This window comes from Rhinoderma darwinii, chromosome 4 (assembly GCF_050947455.1).
Source record: "Rhinoderma darwinii isolate aRhiDar2 chromosome 4, aRhiDar2.hap1, whole genome shotgun sequence".
Taxonomy (NCBI): domain Eukaryota; kingdom Metazoa; phylum Chordata; class Amphibia; order Anura; family Rhinodermatidae; genus Rhinoderma; species Rhinoderma darwinii.
The window spans coordinates 195,525,014-195,550,141 of NC_134690.1; the positions used below are offsets into that span (position 1 = coordinate 195,525,014).

Sequence of the window (25,128 nt, forward strand, 5' to 3'; positions counted from 1 at the left end):
GCGGATTTTGCTTGGTAGTAGATTTGTTTGAGTATTGCTGGTGTTTCCATTTATAATGTGGGGGCATATATAAGCTGGGCAGAGTACATCAGGGGCATAGTCAGGTTGTATAATAATGGAGTAAAAAAAACAAACAATAAAATGATCCATACATGTGTGTGTTACGCTGTGAAGCAATCCTTTCTGCACAGGCCTGTGTCGCACTGATATATGGCGTCCTTTCTTATGCCCCTTTTGGTCCACACTCCGCACCTTTGCAGTTTGGGGAATTTTGCTGGGAAAGTGTTGTCCTGGTATAACACGGGCACCGTCGCTTCCAGCGGATATATTTGGGCCCTCCGCTTCCTGGTTCCCTAATTTTAGGTTCTTGATAAATCGCCTCTTGAAACAGAAGAAATGTTCCCCTCGGGCCGGCACAACTGTATATTTTATATTTCCTGACTTATTGGAGCCATAACTAATTTTATTTTTTCATAGACGTAGTGGTATGAGGGATGTTTTTTTGCGGGACGAGCTGTAGTTGTTATTGGTACCATTTTGGTAACATTATATCCTATTTTTTGGGAGGCCAGGTAAACAAAAAAAAACGCAATTCTGGCATCGTTTTTTTTATACAGCGTTCACCATGTGTTATAAATTACATGTTAACTTTATTCTGCGGGTCATTAAGATTCCGGCGATACCTAATTTATAGAACTTTTTTAGGTTTTACAACTTTTTGCACAATAAAATAACTTTTGTAAAAATAATGTCTTTTTTCTGTCGCCAAGTTGTGAGAACCATAACTTGTCGACGGAGCTGTATGAGGGCTTGTTTTTTGTGAGACGAGCTATAGTTTTTACAGAAAATATGACATCCTTATATCCTTACAAAAGAACCGGGGGAAAAAAGGTGGCCGGTTCTTTTGTAAGGATATAAGGATGTCATATTTTCTGTACCGTGTATATGCTTGACGAAGGGACCTGTTCGGTCCTGAAACGCATAGTGTGTTAAATAAAGGAAGTTACTGAAGAACACTTGTAGTCTTCACTCCAACACATTACCTGTCTGTCGCCGTGTCCCAGAGCTACACCTTTTTCTTCCTTCCATTCCTGAATATAAAATAGTGCTACACACTGTGCCGAATATAATAGTACTGTTCACTGTGCTCCTGAATATAATAGTACTATACACTGTGCTCCTGAATATAATAGTACTATACACTGTGCTCCTGAATATAATAGTACTATACACTGTGCTCCTGAATATAATAGTACTATACACTGTTCTCCTGAATATAATAGTACTATACACTGTGCCCCTGAATATAATAGTACTACACACTGTACTTGAATAAAATTGTGTCAAACACTGTAAAATAATACACCACACACAGGGCCTTTTACACCTGCCGATATTCAGCAGATGCAGCGAGCGCCGATCAACGATACATCGTTGATAGGCGCTCGTTTGCTCCTGTCAGATGGAGCTATGGATGGGGACGGGCAGTCCTAACTCCGATCGCTCGTCCCCATACATTACTATCATGACGTCAGCGCGTCTCCCTGTTTACACAGGGAGATGTGCTGCCGACAACGATAATATTTTACTTTAAGACGATATGAGCAGCAGATGATCGAGCATTTGCTCGTTCATCTGCTGATCGCTGCCCTGTTTACACAGGGCAATTATCGGCACAGAGCGCTCTAGGAATACTGATCTGCCCGATAGTTGCCCAGTGTAAAACCCCATATAGTGTCTCTCAGAGAGCCCCGTGTAGATAGTGCTCCCCACAGTGTCCTCTGTAGATCGTAGCGTTCTCTGTAGTTAGTGCCCCTATATAGTCCTCCCCTGTAGTTATTGTCCCTATACAGTCCGCCCCTGTAGTTATTGTCCCCTAGTCCTCCCCTGTAGTTATTGTCCCCTATAGTTAAAGGCCCCCAACACTGCCCACATAAAAGGAAAAAAAAAACATTCTTACCTGTCCCGTTACTGCGCCATCCTCCAGTCCTCCTCCAGCGACGTCACCGCGCCGATTGCATCATCACTAAAGCAACGAATTTCGATGCATCATGTGCCTCGCCAGGGCAGAGCTAGTAAACTCAATTGTATTGACAAAGTCAGGACCCACTATGCTTGCTGTCAGCTCTAATACACTGCACTATGCATGTAGTGCAGTGTATTAGAATTGCGATCAGGGCATCCAGCCTTCAAGTCCCCTAGTAGGACAAAATAAAAAAGTTCAAAAAAATTTGAGTAAAAATAAAAAAAAAAGTTTTAAAAGTAATAAAAGTAGAAATCACCCTTTTTCGCCTATCAACCTTTTATTATTAAAAAAAACCAAATAAATTAAACTGCACATAATTGGTATTGCTGCGTCCGTAACTGCCTGAACTACAAAAGTGTTATTTATCCCACGCGGTGAACGCCATAAAAGAAAATAAGCCATACCAGAAACACAATATTTTGTTCACTTCACCTCCCAAAAACCGGAATAAAAAGATCAAAAAGTCGTATGTACTTAAAAATGGTACGGTTCGAAACTACAGTTAGTTACGAAAACAAACATGTCCTGACACAGCTTTCTTGATGGAAAAGTAAAAAAAGTAATGGCTCTTAGAATAAGGCAACACAAAAAGAAAATGATTTTTCATAAAAAGTATTTTATTGTGCAAACACCATAAGACATAAAAAAAACTGTAAACATATGGTATAACCGTAATCACATCGCTCTGCAGAATAAAATGAATCATTTATAGCGCGCAGTGAACGATGTAATAAAAAGGTATAAAAAACAATAGTATAATTGCAGTTTTTTAGTCACCACAACTCTTAAAAAATAGAATGAAAGCTGATCAAAAAGTTGCATGCACCCAATGAAGGATATAATGAATTCCTCAAGGGGTTTAGTTTCCAAAATGGTGTCACTTTTAAAGGGTTTTCCCCTGTACTGGTACCTGAGAAGCTCTGCAAATCCAATCCAGAAAAATTTACATACCAAATAGCACTCCTGCCTTTCTGAGCCCTGCCAGAACCATCAGTTTGACCACATATGGGGTATTGCCGTAATCGAGAGAAGTTGCTTTACAAATGTTGGGGTGCTTTTTCTCCTTTATGCATGGTAAAAATTTGTACCTTTTATCGGAAAAATGTGATTTTCAACTGCACAGCCTAATTCCACAAAATGCTGCAAACAACCTGTGGGGTCTAAATGCTCACTTTACCCCTTGATAAGTTCCTGGAGGGGTGTAGTTTACCAAATAGGGTCACTTTTGGGGGGTATCCACTGTTTTGGCCCCACAAGACCTCTACAAACCGGACATGGTGCCTAATAAAAGGGAAGCCTCAAAATCCTCTAGGTGCTCCCTTACCTCGGAGGCCAGTGCTTCAGTACATTACCACACTAGGGTCACGTGGGATATTTTTTTAAAAACTGCAGAATCTGGGCAATAAACATTGAGTTGTGTTTCTCTGCTAAAACCTTGTGTGTTACAGAAATTTTTTTTTAATAATAAAAGGATTTTCTAAAAAAAAAAAAAAAAAAAAAAAAAATAAAATAAAAGAAACTTGTAAATTTCACCTCTACTTTGCCTTAAATTCTTGTGAAATGCTTAAAGGGTTAAGAAACTTTCTAAATGCTGTTTTGAATACTTTGAGGGGTCTAATTTTTAAAATGGTGTTTTATGGGGGTTTCTAATATAGAAGGCCACTCAAAGCAACTTCAGAACTGAACTGGTACCTAAAAAAAATAGGCTTTTGAAATTTTCTTCAAAATATGAGAAATTGCTGCTTATGTTTTAAGCCATGTAACATCCTAGAAAAATGATGCAAACATATTAGACATATGGGAAATGTGAACTAGTCACTATTTTGTGTGGTATTACTATCTGTCATACAAGCAAATACATTTAAATTCACAAAAATTCAAATATTTATTTTTTCTAAATTCTCAAAATTGTGCTATTTTTCACAAATAAACACTGAATACATCGACCAAATTTTACCACGAACATAAAGCCCAATGTCTCACAAGAAAACATTCTCAGAATTGCTTGAATAGGTATGAAGTATTCCAGAGTTATTACCACAAAGTGAGACATGTCAGATTTAAAAAATGGGCTCAGAGCCTTAGGGCGGATTTACACGAATGTGTGCGCACGCAAAAACCGCCGCATTTTGCGTGCGCAAAATGCACTTGACAGATCCGTGCCATCATTATGACACTCCATTTGGATGTTTGTAAACAGAAAAGCACGTGGTGCTTTTCTGTTTAGATTCATTCTTTTACTGCTGTTGCGCGAATAACGCGCGTCCCACGGAAGTGCTTCCGTGGGGTGCGTGTGATTTTCACGCACCCATTGACTTCAATGGGTGCGTGATGCGCGAGAAACGCCGAAATATAGAACATGTTGTAAGTTTTACGCAGCGGACTCACGCTGCGCAAAACTCACGGACAGTCTGCACTGCCCCATAGACTTGCGTAGGTCCGTGCAACCCGCGTGAAAACCACGCGGGTTGCACGGACGTATAGCACGTTCGTGTAAATCCGCCCTGAAGGCCAAAACTAGACTGCATCCTTAAGCAGTTAATAGAAGCTCTTTCTGCCCAGGATACCGACAGAGCATGTAGAGTGGAACTTTAGATGTTCTGGAGGAGACGTGAAGATTTTGATAGGATACACATATCACCTTTTTTGTCCAGTTTGCCAGTGTATTTTTTGCCATCTTCTTTTCTTTATTAGGACAATGAAAGAGGCTGTCACCAGATTCTCAAATCCCTATCTCCTATTGCATGTGATCTGCGCTGCAATGTAGAGAACAGTAACGTTTTAATTATATATATATATATATATATATATATATATATATATGCAAATGAGCTTTGAAATGGACAACTGGGCGTGTTTTTTTTTCGTATGTCCAACTGGGAGTGTATTGTGTTTTTAACTGGGCGTGTTTACTTGTTTTACTAACTGGGCGTTGTGAACAGAAGTGTATGATGCTGACGAATCAGTGGCCAATCAGCATCATGCACTCCTCTCCATTCATTTACACAGCACATAGTGTTCTTACTAGAACGATGTGCAGCCACATACACAAGTGTCCTGATAATGAATACACATGACCTCCAGCCTGGATGTCATGTGTATTCAGAATCCTGACACTTCTGAATCTTTTCTGTGAGATTCCAGCAAGCCACGCGTAATCTCGCGAGATTACGAGGTAAACGAGATTTAATTTCCCTTGCTGGAAATCTCACAGAAAAGATTCAGAAGTGTCAGGATTCTGAATACACATGACGTCCAGGCTGGAGGTCATGTGTATTCATTATCAGGACACTTGTGTATGTGGCTGCACATCGTTCTAGTAAGAACACTATGTGCTGTGTAAATGAATGGAGAGGAGTGCATGATGCTGATTGGCCACTGATTCGTCAGCATCATACACTTCTATTCACAACGCCCAGTTAGTAAAACAAGTAAACACGCCCAGTTAAAAACACAATACACGCCCAGTTGGACATACGAAAAAAAAACACGCCCAGTTGTCCATTTCAAAGCTCATTTATATTATATAAAATAGCTCATAACTTGGCCAAAAATGATCGTTTTAAAAAAACAAAAAACAAACGTTACTGTTATCTACATTGCAGCGCCGATCACATGCAATAGGAGATAGGGGTTTGAGAATCTGGTGATTATCCGACAGTACATAGAATCCACAAACGTCTAGTGTGTGGAACACTTCCTCCTTTTTTTTGTTGGATTTTGACAAAACCAAGGAAGTACTACATCTTGGGACATGTGGAAGTTGGAAACTACCCTGGGAAAGAAGGCGGGATCTGGATGAAAGATAAGCCTATCATTTAGAATTCTGAGAAATGTATCTCCAATAGAGTGGGCATGAATTTCTCCTACCCTTCTAGCTGTTATAGCTACCAAAAAAGCTGCCTTCCAAGAAAGATGATTTATGTTACAGGAAGACTGTTTCAAAGGGAGATAAATTCAAAACCCCACAACACAAAGTTTAAATCAGAAGGAGGAAGAAATATAGGTCTGGGAGATCATATAGAGGCTGCCACAAAGTATCTTTTTTTCAATCTATGAGAGTCTAGATCAATTATTAAGGGCAGATACTTGAACCATTAGGGTACGTTCACACGTAAACTCAAAAACATCTGAAAATACGGAGCAGTTTTCAAGGGAAAACAGCTCCTGATTTTCAGACGTTTTTTGAGCAACTCGCGTTTTTCGCGCCGATTTTTTGGGCCGTTTTTGGAGCGGTTTTCAATAGAGTCTATGAAAAAACGGCTCCAAAAACGTCCCAAGAAGTGTCCTGCACTTCTTTTGACGAGCCGTCATTTTATGCGCCGTATTTTGACAGCGACGCGTAAAATGACAGCTCGTCTGCACAGTACATCGGCAAACCCATTGAAAGTAATGGTCAGATGTTTGCCGACGTATTGGAGCAGTTTTTTCAGACGTAATTCGGGGCGTAAAACGCCCAAATTACGTCTGAAACTTGGTCGTGTGAACTCCTTTCTCAAGGCCTGATTGCAGAAAATCTAAATATTTGTACATTATTAGGATGATTAATAAATCAGGAAAGGGATCAAGATAATAATTTCTTCCAGACCTTCCCATAGATGACATTAGTGACGTCTTTCCTACTTTTTTTTGCTGAGTTTTTGGGACGGCCCCTGATAACACTCTGGCTTTTAGTATCAGACCCTCAGTAGCCAGGCCGCTAAATGGAATTTTTGCGAATCTGAATGTAGGATTGGTCCCCGATAGAGTAGATAAGGGAGTGTCGGTAAAATCAAAGGGTAGGTTATCTTCAGATTGTTCAGGAGCCCAAACCAGGCCATGTTCTCTAGCTGTACTTTCTGTAGAACTCATGGAATCAAGGGGATGGGTGGGCAGGCATTTGCTAGACTAAACGTCTATTTGTGAGCTAGGGTGTCTACCCCTATGGATTTATTTTTTTGAACTTTGGCGTTTCCTTGGTTGGCAAACAGATCCACTTCTGGGACACCCCACATGTTGGTGATCTGAGGGAAGATATTTTTTTGGTTCAGATACCATTTTGTGGAATTTAAGGCCTTCCTGATCAAAAAGTCTGTCTGGGTATTTAAAGTTCCTTTTAGATGGAGGACTGATAGGGACTTGAGTCTCGTTTCTGCCCAGTAGAATATTTGTGAGGCCAAGAGATTTCGCTGTTTTAGGTTCACACACAAGGGCCACAAGGCTCTTTTTGTGTTGGAGAGTACCCCCGTTCTAGAAGAAATTTTTATGGATTCTGCCAAAAAACCTGTGGCTTTGAAGGGCAAGGGGATTGACACAATAATGTCTTCACTTGAGGTGCCATATTTAAGGTGAACCTCAAGTTGCTCCAGCCATCTAAACATGGATCTGGCTACACAGGTTGCACCGATATTCATTTCTATTAGGGCTAAGAGAGCCTCGGAGGATTTTTTTAAGGAGACTGTTAGCCTTTCTGTGTAGCAGTTCTTTTAACGGAGAAGAGTCCTCAAATGGTAGAATAGTCTTTTACCCTACCTTAGCTACCTGGATAACAATTTTCGGTATTTCAGACCAGGATTTAATTTCTTCCGCATCCAGGGGAAATCTCTCTCATTTCCTGAGGTATGGAGACCTGTTTTTCTGGAAATTTTAATTAGACCAAATTAAGCCCTTTGAGCTTTTTATGTATAGGGAACAATTTTTTTTCTGGGTTATAACGGAGGGAATAGAACTGCCACCTTTTGGAATCTGAATCCCCTTCAAACCATGATTTTGCGGGTTGTTTTTTTAGGTGTGGGAGGGGGGTGATCTGGGAAGTATGCTTGAGAAAAGGATGCCAGAGAGGATTGTGTCTCCTGTTTGATTTCATCCAGTAAAGATGGCCGCTCTTTCCTGATAATCTTTTCTGTACACATTTGACATAAAGCCTTCTTATTTGAAGATAACTTTTTAGTACAAATCGCACATCTACGGATCTGGGATCTTTTTTAGGCTTTGAAGGAGGCATTTTCCACCTACACACAAAAATAGACAATAACCGTAATAAACCCACATATTGTAAGAAGGATTACACCCTCCTCCCTCCGGAACAAACGTACAGGTCCAAAGGCCACACTAGGTTCAGAAGAACCGGATTTAAGGGCTGTATTATCCATCCCATAGTTTACAATACAACAGCAGTAGTCAGTCACAGAGATCCTACCTGGATACTGAACCCTCTTGTCCAGGAGACCATGGACCAGGTGACCAGGGATTAGCGTAGAGAAATCTGACAAACCTGAAGGAGGGAGATTTGAGTTACATCCTGAAGGTCTTTGACCTCTTTCCCTATCTTGGGAAAGGAGATTCCATGTGGATCTACTGCTGACACTAGCGGTGGGCACCACAAAGTTTTTTGGAGCATCGTCGCCAAAACCGGACGTGCGTTATGTTGCTGTGCGGAAGAGATGACGCTGATGTGCGTTTCCCAGCGGAACGCACGCTAGGCCTGGAGGAGTCATCACTACTTCCTACCATGGAAGTGGCATGTCTAAGAAGCTCCGAAGAGGACCGCAGCCACTACCAACTTCAGCTTTACCGGAGCGGCGCAGGAGAGGTTATCACAGGTCCCAGACCCAGGAGAGAACGGGAGCAGCACAAGAGAGTAGGTAAGACCAAACCGCCGCTGCCTGGTGGATCTTTCGTTATCACTAGCCATCCCTGCCACCAGCCCAGAGACGGTAGTATCCTCTTGCTGCCACATAGGGACAGGAAAACACACAGAGGAGGAATGGTGGGGAGGGGCTATTTCACCTCTTGTGCTTTTTCCTGTCCCTATTAGAGGCTGGGACCTACCTCCTGTGGTGCCGTTATGGAGGGTGGCTTTAATTTGCGACAGAGTTTTGGTACGTTTTAAGCCATGGCCTTTTCTGCTAAGCCCTGTTCCTTTTTCTGAACTTTGTTTTTATTTAGGTATCTACATTAGTAAATCTGCCCCAATGTTTCCCTGAACATTGTGTATCAATTTATGATCTAGATATATTAATAGGACAGTGCTATGAAAGAAAGGAAATATCCATATATGTGCCCTTTTTGCCACCTTCAATACAGTTAGTAGCTTAGACTTTGTATAACAAGGCAGTATTCATTGCACTTTCTAATACACACAAGTTAGTCTCTTTGACAGACGCTACCTAGGCAATGACTTCTCACAGAGGAACAATCCGTCAGTTTGTAAAGTTACATGTAGAAATACACAGAGACACATTTCAAATACTTCATGAGAGCCCAAAAGGAGGGCTTTGGGAATAACAACTGTAGAAGTTTACCTTTACAGAACACCAGGTCCGTGTTTTCTGCACAAAGCACAACAGTACTGTTTCATAACTTGCAATCCATTTGGAAGTACTAGCATGCTTAAAGAAGATCTGTCAGCTCTCCTATGCTTCCCTATCTGGGGGCAGCATATGACATTAAAGAGGAGCTGCTGAGCTAAGGGGTATGCTTTCCTATAATTTGATTCAGTATTTTCATGGAAAAAGCGGTTTAAATAACGTATACTGTGCAGCATATATATTTTTTTTAAACTTCATTGCCAATGGCCTACGTATGCCACTGTACGGGGAATACTCTTGATGTATACCCATAGCGTGATGCGAACAGAGCCTTAGTTCAACAATGGGGGGACAACAGTCCACAAGTTTTGGATAAAGCAGCAGTAATTGCTATTACCATTTTTTTTTTTAGACATTTGCAAACTTATAATGTGATTGGTACATGAATGTTTGTGAAAGTGAAGTCATCTGAAAACAACATCTTGTTTAAGTACAGTGTATAGCCCAAGCAGTGTCACTTTTTTCTGCGTAAAAAAATGAATTTATATCAAAGTAGATCTTCAGAACCTTCTGTATTACAATAGATCTCTGCTAGTTGTACAGTAATTTGGAATACCACACATCTTAGGAATGTGTTTATTTAGTGTACTTTACAAGCATCGTTCAATAGACAGAAGTAGTTTTTCTTAGACAGATTAACCATTTACGCCATTACAATTCAACATATAAGGCACTTGATAGTGTGTGTGTATATATATATATATATATATATATATATATATATATATATATATATATATATATATATATATATATATGTATAATCTATCCATTCTGGTTTATAGCACCACCTTGTGGTGCCTTGTATAATTCCTCTTTACAAAGGCATTTCCATCTGGCACATATGATTTTAAGTGTACGTAAACCCATAATAATTCTTATCAACTCAGGCCACTTTAGCAAGAAAAAAACTGTCTGTATGCTGCATTATAATAGCAGATAAGTGTAAATAAAATCAGCCAGACGGGCAGTGGACTTTTGTCCAGGTATTGGGTACCTGCAGCAGCTTATGTTAGTGTGAGTCCTGCATCATAAATGGGCCTGCTAACAAGTATCATTAACTTCAGTGGCAAAGCATCTGCAGTCTAGTTAGTGTAAAAAAGACAAAAGCACTTGTACTAGTATTATTTTCTCCTACTATAGTTCTCTATATTTAAATTGCTAACTTTTTCCTCTTTTAAATAGAGTCTATCCAGCCATTCCCCCTGACAAAGTATGTAGCCCATAAGTCTAAGGCCTCATGCACACAACAGTATTTTCATCTATCCCGAAATACTGCCTGTAAATACAGATCAGTAGGCATCCGTATCTCATCCGTATATAAGGGTGTCCGTATTGCATCCGTATATATTTATCCGTACAAAAAAAGGGAGGTTGCAAGTTATGTCATCAACATGTTGCTTCCGTAAATACGGACGGTTTACGAATGCAAATCCGTAGCCGTCCGGTTTTACGGAAGCTCCCATAGACTTCTATGGGAGAGTACTTGCCGCAATTACTGACAAGAATAGGACAGGTTCGATAATTTTTTCAGCACAGACACCCATCAGTGAAAATACTGAAAGATGTCTGTGGCCAATAGAAATGAATGGGTCCGTAATTAGTCAGTAATTACTGATGAAAAATACGGTCAAGTGCATGGGGCCTTATGCCTCATGCACGCAAACATATTTTTTTCCTCCCGTAAGAACGGGTCCTTTGTCACACGTACCCATGCCCGTAAATACGGGTTCGGTGCACCAGTATTCCACCCGTATTTATGGACCCGTTTTCTCTGCACTAAAATCGGCAGCCCCTTCTCTCTATCAGTGCTGAATAGAAAGAAGGGGCAGCCCGTTCGGGCAGAGTTTTCGCAGCGATTGAAAGTAAAAGAAGTTCATACGTACCCCGGCCGTTGTCTTGGTGACGGGTTCCTCTTGACATCCAGTCCGACCTCCCTGGATGATGCGGCAGTCCATGTGACCACTGCAGCCTGTGATTGGCTGCAGCGGTCACATGGGATGAAACGTCTTCTCGGGAGGCCGGACTGGAGGAAGCAGCAGGGAGTTCTGGGTAAGTTAACTTTTAATACGATTAACTCCAGCGGTAGTCACTGTCCCGGGTGCTGAATGAGTTACTGCCGATAAGTGAACTCTTTCAGCACCCTGGACAGTGACTATCCCCTGACGTCGCCTAGCAACGCTCCCGTAATTACGGACACAGACTTCTATGGGCCCGCCCATACTGTAATTACGGCCTGAAATAGGACATGTTCTATATTTTTCAACGGCACGGGCACCTTCCCGTAAGCAAACGTGAAGGTACCCGTGGCCAATAGAAGTCTATGGGCCCGTAATTACGTGCGTTTTTACGTTCGTGTGCATGAGGCCTTATGCTGTAAAGCTCAACAAAAGCAGAGATCCCATTTAAGTTATCATTACTAAAGTAGTATTATATAATCAATCTGTACATTTCAGAAGCTTACATTTCTTATAATCCATTTTGGCAAAAGGATAAAATAACTAATCACTAACATAAAGCAGGATATCTATCAAACTATTCAGAACTGCATTACCTAACTTGCACTAAGGGTATATTGCGAGAAATTATGTTCTCGGTTATGCCTCAATCACTCAGAAATATTGTATCTGCTGGTAGTTTCTTACTAAAAAAGTCAGTCATCATTTTTCTTGCAGTGATCACGATCATTCCCAATGTTCGGTATTTTCAGGTTCAGCACTTCCACACTTTCTTGTTATATAAGCGTTGTCTCAAAACAGTCACAGGTACAGTTGAAATATACCTTATGTATGAAGACCGCAATAATATTGAGGGTTTTGCAAATTGTAGCATAGAAACGGCGAAACTGCAATTGTATATAAATAAATAATAAAAATTCCCCAAGCCACGTTGCATATTTACCCCAAATTCCCTTTTTCCCTAGAAACTTCATAAAGGCACTGTGTGTGTGTGTGTGTAAAATATATATATATATTTAATTTTAGGGAATGTGTAAAAGCCATGTATGTATATATAATATATTCACAAATATACATTGGATGAACTGTACAATAAGTGAGGTATAAGGCTTTATGTGCTGAGCAGTAGCAGTTTCCCTTTTCTACCTTAGAAGTCACATTTATATGTAGTAGTGCTTCAGGACGGGCATGTATACACCTAAAAGTCTATATTGTTTGCTTTTGGACGGCCGAACGTTTTATAGGCTTTTGACTGAGACAATAGAGAAAAATAAGAATTGTATAAAAGTGAGGCATTTCTAGGCATACAGCAGGGGCAGCCTGTCCTTAGCTTCCCTGTGCTTTATTAGTTCTTACTGCCCAGTCTTGAACTGTACCACTGGCAAATGCTGCAAAGAAGAGGGCTCCAAAAATATTGATGGCAGCTGCAATGTAGAACACGATTTGCCATTGTTCCACGGTGTTCTGCAAAAACACAAGAAGTCAGATACATGGCTGTGAAATGTTCATATAGAATGAGTTTATATAATGTACACGCAACTATTAAGCCTAATTCACAAAGTTTTTTGCAGGCAGGAAAATTTGTCTCAAAATTCCTTCAAGAATTTTAAGGCAGATTTTGACCTGCCTGCACTCTTTGCCGCATTTTTTGTGGCATTTTTCGGCCACGGCCATTGAGTGCCAGGGCAAAGAACGCAACGAAAACCGCTGTCTTTGCCTTCCATGTCAATGGTAGGTCAGAGATGGAAACGCCTAAATAAAGAGCATGTCGCCTTTTTCTCCCGCAAGCTTTTCTGTTCACGGGAAAAATGCCTCTAACTTCCATTGAAATCAATGAAAGGAGATTTCGGCCGTTTTATGGCGCAGTTTCCGACGTGGTTTCCGAGTCAAAAACAGGGCCAAAAAACGGTGTGAAATAGTCCTTAGTGTTCTCTATTAAATAGGCATAAACATAAAAATTGGGGTAATTTAATCTAGAATAAAAGACGGCTGAGGCTGATCTCTTTCTAGTGTAATAATATTACAAGTTATAGTTATTAGAGATGGGGCGTTGATCCAGGGATTTATCCTCATAACATTATACAAAACCTTTGCACTGCGTGTTATCCCTTCTATGGGATACTGCAAGATGAACTCCATACCATATAAAAACTCCAGACTGCAGTCTTACCATATCCAGCACTATTAGGGTATGTATTCTGTTGGAGCGCCCCGTGCTTTAAAGTAACAATCAACATTTATAGGACGCAGAAATAGTGCTACATCTGATTGAGAGGAAGGAAGTACTTTGGGTAATAAAAAAAATGAAAATGTGAAAAGACTTCGATCAGCACATAGCAAAACTTGTGCTCTTTGTAGAAGGAACGACCTATTGGAATCTTATAAAGTATACAGCAAGCTTACTTTGCTTGAATAAATATTCTATGCTATACCTACTTCATGAGTTAATGTTTTGGCAATAACTGGCCCAACCATTCCAGGAATTGTAGCAAACGTGTTTGTGATTCCAAGTAAAAGCCCAGCAAAACTGTAAATCAAGAAAGGAAAATTTCAAGCTGTTAATTTTAACAGCAGACAAAACATAATTCAACAGCAAACTAAGGGCCTGTTCACCTTAGCGTTGGTTTTCCGTCGGAGGAACCCATGAATGGATAGCCAAACAGAAACTAAAAGCTAGAGTAGACAACAAAACGGTGTTCGGACACAGAACGGAAATAAACCCTGTTATAACGTCTCCATAAACAAAACAGTATGGGAAAGTGCATTCATATCTGCAAATTCTATGGTACTGCTTTTTCTAGTTTCCTAATGCGACTAGAATATCATGGCTAAAGCGACAATATTGTAGTCATTGCCTGCATGGTATGCTAGCTGCCTTCTGGAGTGGTTGTGCGTGACACTTATCACCAGCAACCTACACATCAAAGGAGGAGGCGCTGTATTTCTCATTCATGTGCACACAATATACAAGTATGTGTAAGTTTTCCTCATGTTGGCTCATATTAAACATGTGGCATAACTAATGAAAACTTAAAGGGTGACTAAACTTTTTAAAAAAAAAGCACGGAGACCCGCACCGATCGCTAAAAGGAAGCTGCGGAAGCGCTTGGGTGAGCGCAGTGCCACTTTCTTCTGATCAGCTTTTCTCACCTGAGCGCTTTTTGACGCTTTGCTTTAGCGATCCGTAGGGGCCTCAGTGCTCACCGATCAAACTGTCTGACATGTCACGAAAAGTTTTTTTTAAAAGTTTAGTTACCCTTTAAGCCTGTAATGCCCAAACTATGGCACCTTAAAAAATAAATGGTCAACAGAGAAAGTTGCAACCTTTTACCATAGGTACAGGTATAATGTTTGTTTAGGGACCCATCTGAGTGAGGTTGCCATGTCACAGTAGGTGGGCTGACAGAATTGATCAAAATGTGTCTGACATTTAAAAATATAATAAATAAAGCAGCTATGCAATTTAAAATAAAAATATGTAATATTTGCATATATCTTAGCGCCCGCAGATTGCTGCTGTAGCTTTGTGTTTGTTTGCATTGCAGTCACAGCAGCCATGCACCTGCCCTTTTATTTCACTTTGTTAGGAGGTGCTGACTTAGGCTGGGTTCACACAGAGTTTTTTGCAGGCGGAAAATCTGCCTCAAAATTCGCTTTTTCTGCCTCCCATTGAGGTCAATGAGAGGTCAGAGGCGTAAACGCCCGAAGATAGGGCATGTCCCTTCTTTTTCCCGCAAGCCAGTTTTTCCGCTCGCGGGAAAAAAAATGCCTCCGCCTCCCATTGAAGTCAATGGGAGGCATCTTTGGACGTTTTTTGGCGCATTTTGCACGTAAAAAAAAAAATAGATAAAAAAATTAATAAATAGAAAATCGCCCAAAAACTCACCCTAACTTTGTCTATCGTTTAGGCTTTGTTCACATTTATTGTTAATATTTATTTTATACCGCCATTAATTCCAGGGTCATGTACATATGAAAAACACGGTTTAAGCACATAACATGGGACAATGAAAACAATAATAAAGACTGAAATAGAAGGAAAACGGACCTTGCCCATGAGGGCCTACAATATACAAGGGAAGGAGACAGAAGGTGTTGTGGGTTAATAAACTGAAACCACAATGCATTGCCAGAGCAGTCTTACGAAAACCACTGGCGGTGACCGAGGATCCCCACAGACTTAAAATGGGGCCTTGTCAGGTTCCGCATCGGTGTCCGTCATTTTGACGGGAAAAATAGTGCTGCAAGCAGCGTTCTTTTTCCCATCAAAAACAACAGAATCTGTTACGTGGCTACGGACGGAGCCTCTGACGCAAATGTGAACTACGCTTTATGATCATATAGGATATTAACTCCGGACATCTGCCGTGAATGCTGTGTGGGCTTATTTACATGTAGCTTTAATGTATAAAACTTGAAAGGAAACCATTTACACTGGGTAAGTATCATGAGTAGTACATTTGTGAGCGATCGTAATAATTAACCAGTGGAAGTGCATTAAATTAAGGCCTCCTGGCAGCGGCCTTGCGACTAGGGGATACGGAATCGCCGTTCTGGCAAACGGGGGTGTTTCAATGGTTGGTCCTTAACTAACAGATATCATCTATCTTAGTGGATAGGTGATAATTTATTGTGACGAGAAGACTCCTTCAAGCTAATCAGAACAATTAGTGGTTTGTTAGTGGTTTAAACAATTGTTTTGTGGAAATGGACCTTACAATAATTACACTGTATTCTATAAATATTGCAAAAATCAAGTGCTTACCAAACAGAATGATAAAAATAAAGTTTTATAGTTTGTGAAAATGTTCACGATTTTTGTTTAGAAAACCACATACTGGTTAAGAGTACTTACGATGGAGCAATATCTAAATGATTAATATTGTATCCGGACATGCTGAATCCTCCAAGTGTGGTTGATAGTGTAAGAAATACAACAGCAAGAGTATAATCACAACCCGTGTAACCAGCCGCCAACAGAAATACTGCAGGACCAACCATTCCTACAAAAAAAACAACAAGCCATGCTTAGGACATAAACAATCACAAACCATTCTAGGAATGACAGAATGTCCTTATTATGATAGAATGAGGAAACACCTGCCTCAGACAAATAGATGTTGGACCTGTTAGGCCTAATGCATGCTACAGCATTTGAGATATCTGCATAGGTATTCGGAATCCGTATCACAGGTATGTATATATAGTGCAATGTTAAATACTTCGGTGTCAAAAAATACAAAAGTATAGCAGGTATGATACCTTTATTGGCTAACCATAAAAGTTCTATATGCAGCTTTCAGAGCACAGAGGCCCTTTCATCGGGCAAGTTTACAAATGAATGACATAGAAAAAAGCACAACATTTAGATATTACACAAAGACAATTCATACATGAGGTGATACATCATGAAGATAAGCCGGGGCCATAATACTGAGGTTATAGGGGTGATGACTTAGGAGTTGAGGCATCTGGAGTCAGTCTGATGGGGTATGTGACGTGTGTCCATGTAGTGGCTCATAAATCCAGGTGTTAAATTGAGGCCTTGTGTCAATGACTGGAATTTTATCATCATCTTGAATTCCCAAATTTTTCTCTCTCAGTTTTTAAAATGACCCTTCAGGACCTTTAAATCTGCCAAACTGTGATCAGGTCCAGAGAAGTGTTTTCCCACGGGTGTATCCACCTCCTGTTTTATTGTATGTCTGTGAAGATTCACCCTGGTTTGTAGTTTTTGTATGGTTTCCCCAATGTAGATTCCTTTACTGATGCACCTTGTACACAGGATCATGTACACTACATTGGAGGATGTACGGGAGAACGTGCCAGTGATTGTATGGTCCTGCTGCGTGTTTGGTATCTGGATGCTTTGGTGGCTGTTTGTATGCAAGGAGTGGTAAATCCGGAAAGATTTCCTTCAGTTTATTGTCTTTGTTAAATACAGGTCGGAGATCAGCAGCAATTTTCCTCAAGATGTTCATTTGTGGGTTGTATAGGACCACTAGGGGCACCCTGCTGTTGTCTTCCTTCTTTTTGTACTCCAGAAGATTGCTCTTGTGAATTCTTGTGGCTCTGTAGAACTGATCATCTATAATCCTTGGATGGTATCCCTGTTGTAGGAATGCATTCCTCAGTAACAGCAGGTGTAGTTTTCAGTCTTCACTGTCACTGAGAAATACATTCTTACAACAGGGATACCATCCAAGGATTATAGATGATCAGATCTACAGAGTAACAAGAATTCCCAGGAGCAATCTTCTGGAGTACAAAAAGGAGGAAGACAACAGCAGGGTGCCCCTAGTGGTCCTATACAACCCACAAATGAACATCTTGAGGAAAATTGCTGCTGATCTCCAACCTGTATTTAAAAAAGACAATAAACTGAAGGAAATATTCCCGGACTTACCACTCCTTGCCTACAAACAGCCACCAAACCTAAGGAATCTCCTGGTCAGAAGTGCCATCTCACCACCATCAGAGACTGGCACTTTTCCTTGCAACAGTAGAAAATGCAAGACCTGTACCAACATCTTGTCATCAAACACCATCCACATACCAATCACGCAGCAGGACTATAAAATCACTGGCACGTTCTCCTGTACATCCTCCAATGTAGTGTACATGATTCTGTGTACAAGGTGCATCAATAAAGGAATCTACATTGGAGAAACAATACAAAAACTACAAACCAGGATGAATCTTCACAGACATACAATAAAACAGGAGGTGGATACACCCGTGGGAAAACACTTCTCTGGATCTCATCACAGTTTGGCAGATTTAAAGGTCCTAATACTGAAGGGTCATTTTAAAAACAACAGAGAAAGAAAAATTTGGGAATTCAAGATGATGATAAAATTCCAGTCATTGACACAAGGCCTCAATCTAACGCCTGGATTTATGAGCCACTACATGGACACACGTCACGTCCCCCATCAGACTGACTCCAGATGCCTTAACTCCTAAGTCATCACCCCTATAACCTCAGTTTTATTGCCCCGGCTTATCTTAACCCCTTCAGGACCCAGCCTGTTTTGGCCTTCAGGACCCAGCCGATTTTTTCAAATCTGACATGTGTTACTTTATGTGGTAATAACGTTGGAATGCTTTTACCAATCCAAGCGATTCTGAGACGTTTTTCTCGTGACATGTTGTACTTTATGTTAGTGAAAAAATTTTGTCGATAATTTTGGTATTTATTTCTGAAAAACACCGCAATTTAGAAAAAATGTGCAAAAATTAGCATTTTTCTAAATTTAAACGTATCTGCTCGTAAAACAGATAGTAATACCACACAAAATAGTTACTAGTTAACATTTCCCATATGTCTACTTTATGTTTGCATCATTTTTTGAACGCCCTTTTATTTTTCTAGGACGTTACAAGGCTTAGAACTTTAGCAGCAATTTCTCTTATTTTAAAGAAAATTTCAAAAGGCGATTATTACAGGGACCAGTTCAGTCTGAGGTGGCTTTAAGGGCCTTATATATTAGAAAATCCCCAGAAGTCGCCCCATTTTGAAAACTGCACCCCTCAAGGTATTCGAATCAGTATTCACAAAGTGTTTTAACCCTTTAGGCGTTTCACAGGAATTAAAGCAAAGTAGAGATGAAATGTACAAATTTTATTTTTTTTGCAGAAATAAATTTCTAATACATTTTTTTTTTGTAACACAGAAGGTTTTACCAGAGAAATGCAACTCAATATTTATTGCCCAGATTCTGCAGTTTTTAGAAATATCCGACATGTGGCCCTAGTGCGGTAATGGACTGAAGCACCGGCCTCAGAAGCAAAGGAGAACCTAGTGGATTTTGGGCCTCCTTTTTTTTAGAATATATTTTAGGCACCTTGTCAGGTTTGAAGAGGTCTTGTGTTGCCAAAACAGTGGAAACACCCCAAAAGTTACCCCATTTTGGAAACTACACCCCTCAAGGAATTTATCTAGGGGTATAGTTAGCATTTTGACCGCACAGGTTTTTCGCTAAATTTATTAGAATTAGTCTGTAAAAATGAAAATCTTTTTTTCTGAAAAAACATAGAAATTTTTAATTTTTACAAGGAATAAAGGAAAAAAAGAACCACAACATTTGTAAAGCATTTTCTCCTGATTACGGCACTACCCCATATGTGGTAATAAACTGCTGATTGGACCCATGGCACCGCTCAGAAGGGAAGTAGCGCCATTTGGATTTTGGAGCACGGATTTTGATGGATTGTTTTTCGGTGCCATGCCGCCTTTGCAACGCCCTGGAGAGACCAAAACAGTGGAAGACCCCAAGTTACCCCATTTTGGAAACCCCCCTCAAGGAATATTTCTAGGGGTATAGTGAGCATTTCGACTCCACGGGTCTTTTGCAGAATTTATTAGAATTAGGCGGAAAAAATTAATATCACAATTTTTTTCCACTAAAATGTTGAATTTTCTCATTTTTACAAGGGATAAAGGAGAAATAAACAACCAATTTTTATAAAGCAATTTCTCCCGGGTACGGAAATACCCCACATGGGGTCATGCATTTTTTTCATTAGAAATGAATTAACCCTTTCAGGACTGATCCATTTTTTGCTTTCTTCTTTTCGTTTTTCACTACCCGCCTTCCAAGAGCCATAACTTTTTTCTTTTTCCGTCAGTAGAGTGATGTGAGAGCTTATTTCTTGCGGGAGGAATTGTAGTTTCTATTGATACCATTTAAAGAGCCATAAAAAATACTGGGAAACTGAAAAAAAATAGGAAAATATAGTAATATAGGAAAAAAATCTGATTCCATTTTTTGGGGTTTTAGTTTTTACAGCTTTCGCCGTGCGGTGGTAACGAAAACGACAGCGATTTTGGCGGTTTCAATTATTTACGTTTTTTACGGTGTTCACCGTGCGAGTTAAATAATGGTATATTGTAATAGTTCGGCCTTTTACGGACGTAGCGATATCAATTCGGTTTATTTTTTTACATTACTTTTGAAAAAAAATGGGAAAAGGTTTTTTTTTTCTCTCTCACTACTAACAACTTGAATTCTTCTACACATTTTATTAGTCCCCTTAGGGGACTTGTACCAGCGATCATTGGATCGCGGGTACAAGATGCTGCAATACTAAGTGATGCAGTTTACAAAAGCGAAGACTACAGAGCAGTATTTTCATTTAGTTCTTTAGTGTACCCCCAAATATAAAACAACCTTCCATAAAACAACAGTGCAAGCGCACGATACTTCGTGTAGTATTGCAATTTGATACCAAAACGATACTTTGCCAACATAAATAAAAGAAAAATTAAGTTCTTCCATTTTCTGATGTGAGGCACGTGGTGTGATGAATTTTGAATGTGCCTCACATTAATAGTAATTAACCCCATCATGTTCCTCAGTCATAATGGACAACATTGGGTTAATGTGTAAGGTACATGATGGGGTTAATCACTACGAATGTGAGGCACATGGAGGTTAAATTCATCACACCTCGTGCCTTACACATTAATAAGTGAGAGAAAGAAGTTTTCTTTTGTTTTTTTTATAGCGTACACATCATAAACGACGTGCAGGTTATTACGGCCGCACCAATACCAAATATGTACCTAAGTATGCCCTAACAACAGGAAATATGGTCAGACAGCCCTGGGGTCCTTCAATGGACCCTGGGCTGTCTGCCCATTTATGTTACGTCCCTCAATCGCATCACAGGGAAGCGTCACAGGGATTACCTGTGACGAGATCCAAGGGGCATCCCGCTTCTCATTTTCCCCTTGAATGCTGCAATCAGCTTTGATCGCAGCGTTCAGGGGAATAGCGGCGGAGGCCAGATGTTTCTCTGATCTCCGCCGTTAGAGCGGGGCTGCGGCTGCGTAATACAGCATTGCCCCACTCATGACAATAAGTGCGCGCGCGGTCAGCATGAGGTGATGCGGCCGGCACTGCACTAATGAGCGCAGGCACTGAAGACAGAAAATGGGGGTGTTTTGCAGTGCGCCTGCCAGATGCGCACTTGTCAGGACTCAGGAGCAGGGCAATGGCTGTATTACACAGCCGCAGCCCCGCTCACATACATTCATGTTTTACAATGCTAAGCTGTGCAGTACCAAAATACAAGAAATAACGGTATCGAACCGTTTGAGGGTGCACGGTATGGAAACAGTATAGAAGTTTCGATGCATTGTGCATCCCTATATCTTCGCTTCATTGCTTACATCCATAGAAATCTATAAAGAGGGGAGGAAGAAGCAGGAGACTAGCTGCTTTGATGCTAGTACACAGCATACAGAGAAGACGATGCTGCTCCCCTATCACACACATGAGGTTGTTATACAGCAGTAAGCAGTGTAGCTGTGAAATCCAGCACCGCAGTGAGACAGTAAAATACTTACTAGAAGCAGCAGAGTCTTTGTGTGCGTCTCTCTCTATCACACTGCAGCTGCCCCCTCCTACTGCTCCCCTTCCCATCTCCATTAACTTCTATGGGCAGCTGTAACCTAAACTGTCTGAGACTGCAGGTTGGGACTAAAATCGTGATATATTAAGCCTCCTTCCATTTTTTTACATATGAAAGAGACGTATGTCATCCGGACAAGAAAAATGGACGTAAATGTGATCCAACACGGACATGAAAAACGGTCTGTTGGATCACATTTTTCCGGATCCAAACTCTGACATGGCAGTGTGAGTAAGCGAACATTTAAATGGGGAGGGAGGAAGAGTATGAGAACTAGAATTTTTTATTCTCTCTCTCTCCTCAAGAAGGCACATGTACAGGTCCGTCTGAAGTTTGCAAATGAACAGCTGGATGATTCTGAGAGTGATTGGGAGAAGGTGCGGTGCTCAGATGAGACTAAAATTGAGCTCTTTGGCATTAACTCAACTAACCGTGTTTGGAGGAAGAGAAATGCTGCCTATGACCCAAAGAACACCGTCCCCACTGTCAAGCATGGAGGTGGAAACATTATGTTTTGGGGGTGTTTCTCTGCTAAGGGCACAGGACTACTTCACCGCATCAATGGAAAATGGATGGAGCCATGTACCGTCAAATCCTGAGTGACAACCTCCTTCCCTCCACCAGGACATTAAAAATGGCTCGTCGCTGGGTCTTCCAGCACGACAATGACCCGAAACATACAGCAAAGGCAACAAAGGAGTGGCTCAAAAAGAAGCACATTAAGGTCATGGAGTGGCCTAGCCAGTCTCCAGACCGTAATCCCATCGAAAACTTATGGAGGGAGCTGAAGATCCAAGTTGCCAAGCGACAGCCTCGAAACCTTAATGATTTACAGATGATCTGCAAAGAGGAGTGGGCCAAAATTCCATCTAACATTTGTGCAAACCTCATCATCAACTACAAAAAACGTCTGACTGCTGTGCTTGCCAACAAGGGTTTTGCCACCAAGTATTAAGTCTTGTTTGCCAAAAGGATCAAATACTTATTTCTCTGTGCACAATGCAAATAAATATATATAATTTTGACAATGTGATTTTCTGTTTTTCTTTTAAATATAATCTATCTCTCACTGGTAAAATTAACCTATCCTAAAAATTCTAGACTGTTCATGTCTTTGACAGTGGGCAAACGTACAAAATCGGCAAGGGATCAAATACTTATTTCCTTCACTGTATATATAGTAAATCCTTTCAAAATACGAGACAGCACACCTTGATAGTGAAAAAAGTGGATTTATTCACCACATGCGACATTTCAGCCCTACTCCATGGGGCCTTTCTCAAGCATGTCTATATAGATAGAGCTAGATTCCGGTGCTGTATTTATGTATGGCGCTGGATTCCGGTGCTGTATAGATATAGTGAGTTTCGTTCTGGTGCTGTATAGATGTAGTGAGCTTGGTTCTGGCCCCGTATCTGTGCATTAGCCGGGAGATTTGTCGTGGCTTACTGCGCATGCCACACTGTCCTCCACCCTTCTCACGGTGCAGTGTCTAACTAAATGGGCTGAGCACGCTTAGGATATTGAATGTGCGCATATAGCTCATTCTGTAATTGGTGAGTTTAATATAAGGAGTGTGGGTTATATACATAGTGTGGCAAACCAGTTAAAAATTCTGGACAGGGAATTTCTTTATTTAGAGTCCACTTTAATATAGGGTCTATTTAGAATACTGTAATTGTTTTATTTGATTATTAGAATAATTTTCCATGGAGCAAAACACCGTGCCCCCCCTCCCGGCACGTATGTCTTCGTTGGCAAAAAAAAAAAGCGAACCTGTTACAAGTTTGAATGCCACCCTGAACGATTTTTCAACACTAAAACACATGTAATGGGCTTTAAAAAAAATAAAAATAACCAAAAAATATACACGCGTGTGTGCGTGTGCGTGTGCGTGTGCGTGTGTGTGTATATACACATGCTCACGCCAAAAATTATAAAATGTAGGTGTTTCATAAAGGTGTACGTCTTTATACCCAGTAGTATTCAGGACTGTTAGGAAGTTGGATTAAACTCTATGCTCCGTGTAAAAGCAGACATACCTCTCTAATATCTGCTGAGCCACTGCTATTTCTCCTGAACTCCCCATACTAATGATAGCTCGATTTGTCAGCTTGTGCATGTGATCTCAAAGGGGAGGGGGTAAGAAGCTTTTACGAGACACATCTCCCTTGAGAACAAAGGTTTGGGTATGTTAAAATTCAACATGCCCGATCCACCCCCGCCCCCCACCCGAGTATCTGCCGAACAAGTAATACACATTCGATGGTTGGTGGGTTTTGCCGACGCTAGTCTAAAGCGTGCAGCCACCCCAAGTAAGAAATCTTCTACAAGCTAGTGAAAAGAGGTTTAGCGGATTAGGGGAAAGATCTTAATGTCTGAATCTTAGGGTCCCTTTACAAGGAAAGGAACTGCCTGTAATGAAGGCTGATCAACTATATAGAAAGTCGTTCAGCATTAGTTTACTTTCATTTTCACGTAGTAATGATCGAGAGGGGGTTTGTATGAATGATTATTACAAAGCAGTAATGGAGGGAGACTGAGGAGAGAGACACACACACACACACACACACACACACACACACACATGCTGCTGCTTCTATGAAGCGTTAGATCTCACCCCACTTCTAGATTCTCAATAACTATGCTTAGTACTGCTGTATAATGTCCTCCACGCTACTGCCGCTTCTATATGTGTGAAAGATAGAGAAATGGGAGCAGGGTTCTGCTCTTCTCTCTAGCTGCTATGATGTCTCCCATACACAGCACAGTCTCATCCTCTCTGGAGGAGAGCTCAGGGAAAAACGAATTAGAAATAGAGCATATAAAAGGGGGAAAACTGCCGAAAAATTCCATATACACGTCATAATGGTCAGATATAGTGTTATTCCTCATGTAAACACGCCTGCTTATTCTGGAGTCACCTTAAAGAGGCTCTGTCACCACATTATAAGTGCCCTATCTCCTATATAAGGAGATCGGCGCTATAATGTAGGTGACCGCAGTGCTTTTTATTTAAAAAAAAATAAATCTATTTTCAACACTTTATTAGCGATTTTAGATTTATGCTAATGAGTTGCTTAATGCCCAAGATTACGTTTTGCTCTGCTGTAACTACCATAGAAACCGTAACAAAGTGCAGAGATTGTGAATAGACATCCCGTGGAAAGTCTCTTCACTGTCTAAACACTTCAGTATTGTTAATGTGTTAGTATAAGACAGCATATAAGGATCTAGCAGGATCCCTATGCGCTGACTAAATGAATGGAGAGGAGTGCATGATGCAGATTGGTCAGCGTCATACACTCCTCTGTACAACGCCCACTTGGTCTAAAGTAAAAATACGCCCACTTGGGCATTAAGCAACTCATTAGCA

At 40.6% G+C, this 25,128-nt stretch overlaps 1 protein-coding gene across 1 annotated transcript in view; it reads right to left on the minus strand.

Moving 5' to 3' along the window:
- Positions 1–9,937: 9,937 nt before the first annotated feature.
- Positions 9,938–25,128, minus strand: part of SLC17A5 (solute carrier family 17 member 5) — a 74,438-nt gene continuing 59,247 nt past the window's right edge. The window contains exons 9-11 of the mRNA XM_075862034.1: positions 16,189–16,336; positions 13,770–13,860; positions 9,938–12,797 (exon numbers count right to left, since the gene is read on the minus strand). Coding sequence (XP_075718149.1) covers positions 12,660–12,797; positions 13,770–13,860; positions 16,189–16,336 — 377 coding nt within the window. The 3' untranslated portion in view covers positions 9,938–12,659. The remainder of the gene's footprint in view (positions 12,798–13,769; positions 13,861–16,188; positions 16,337–25,128) is intronic.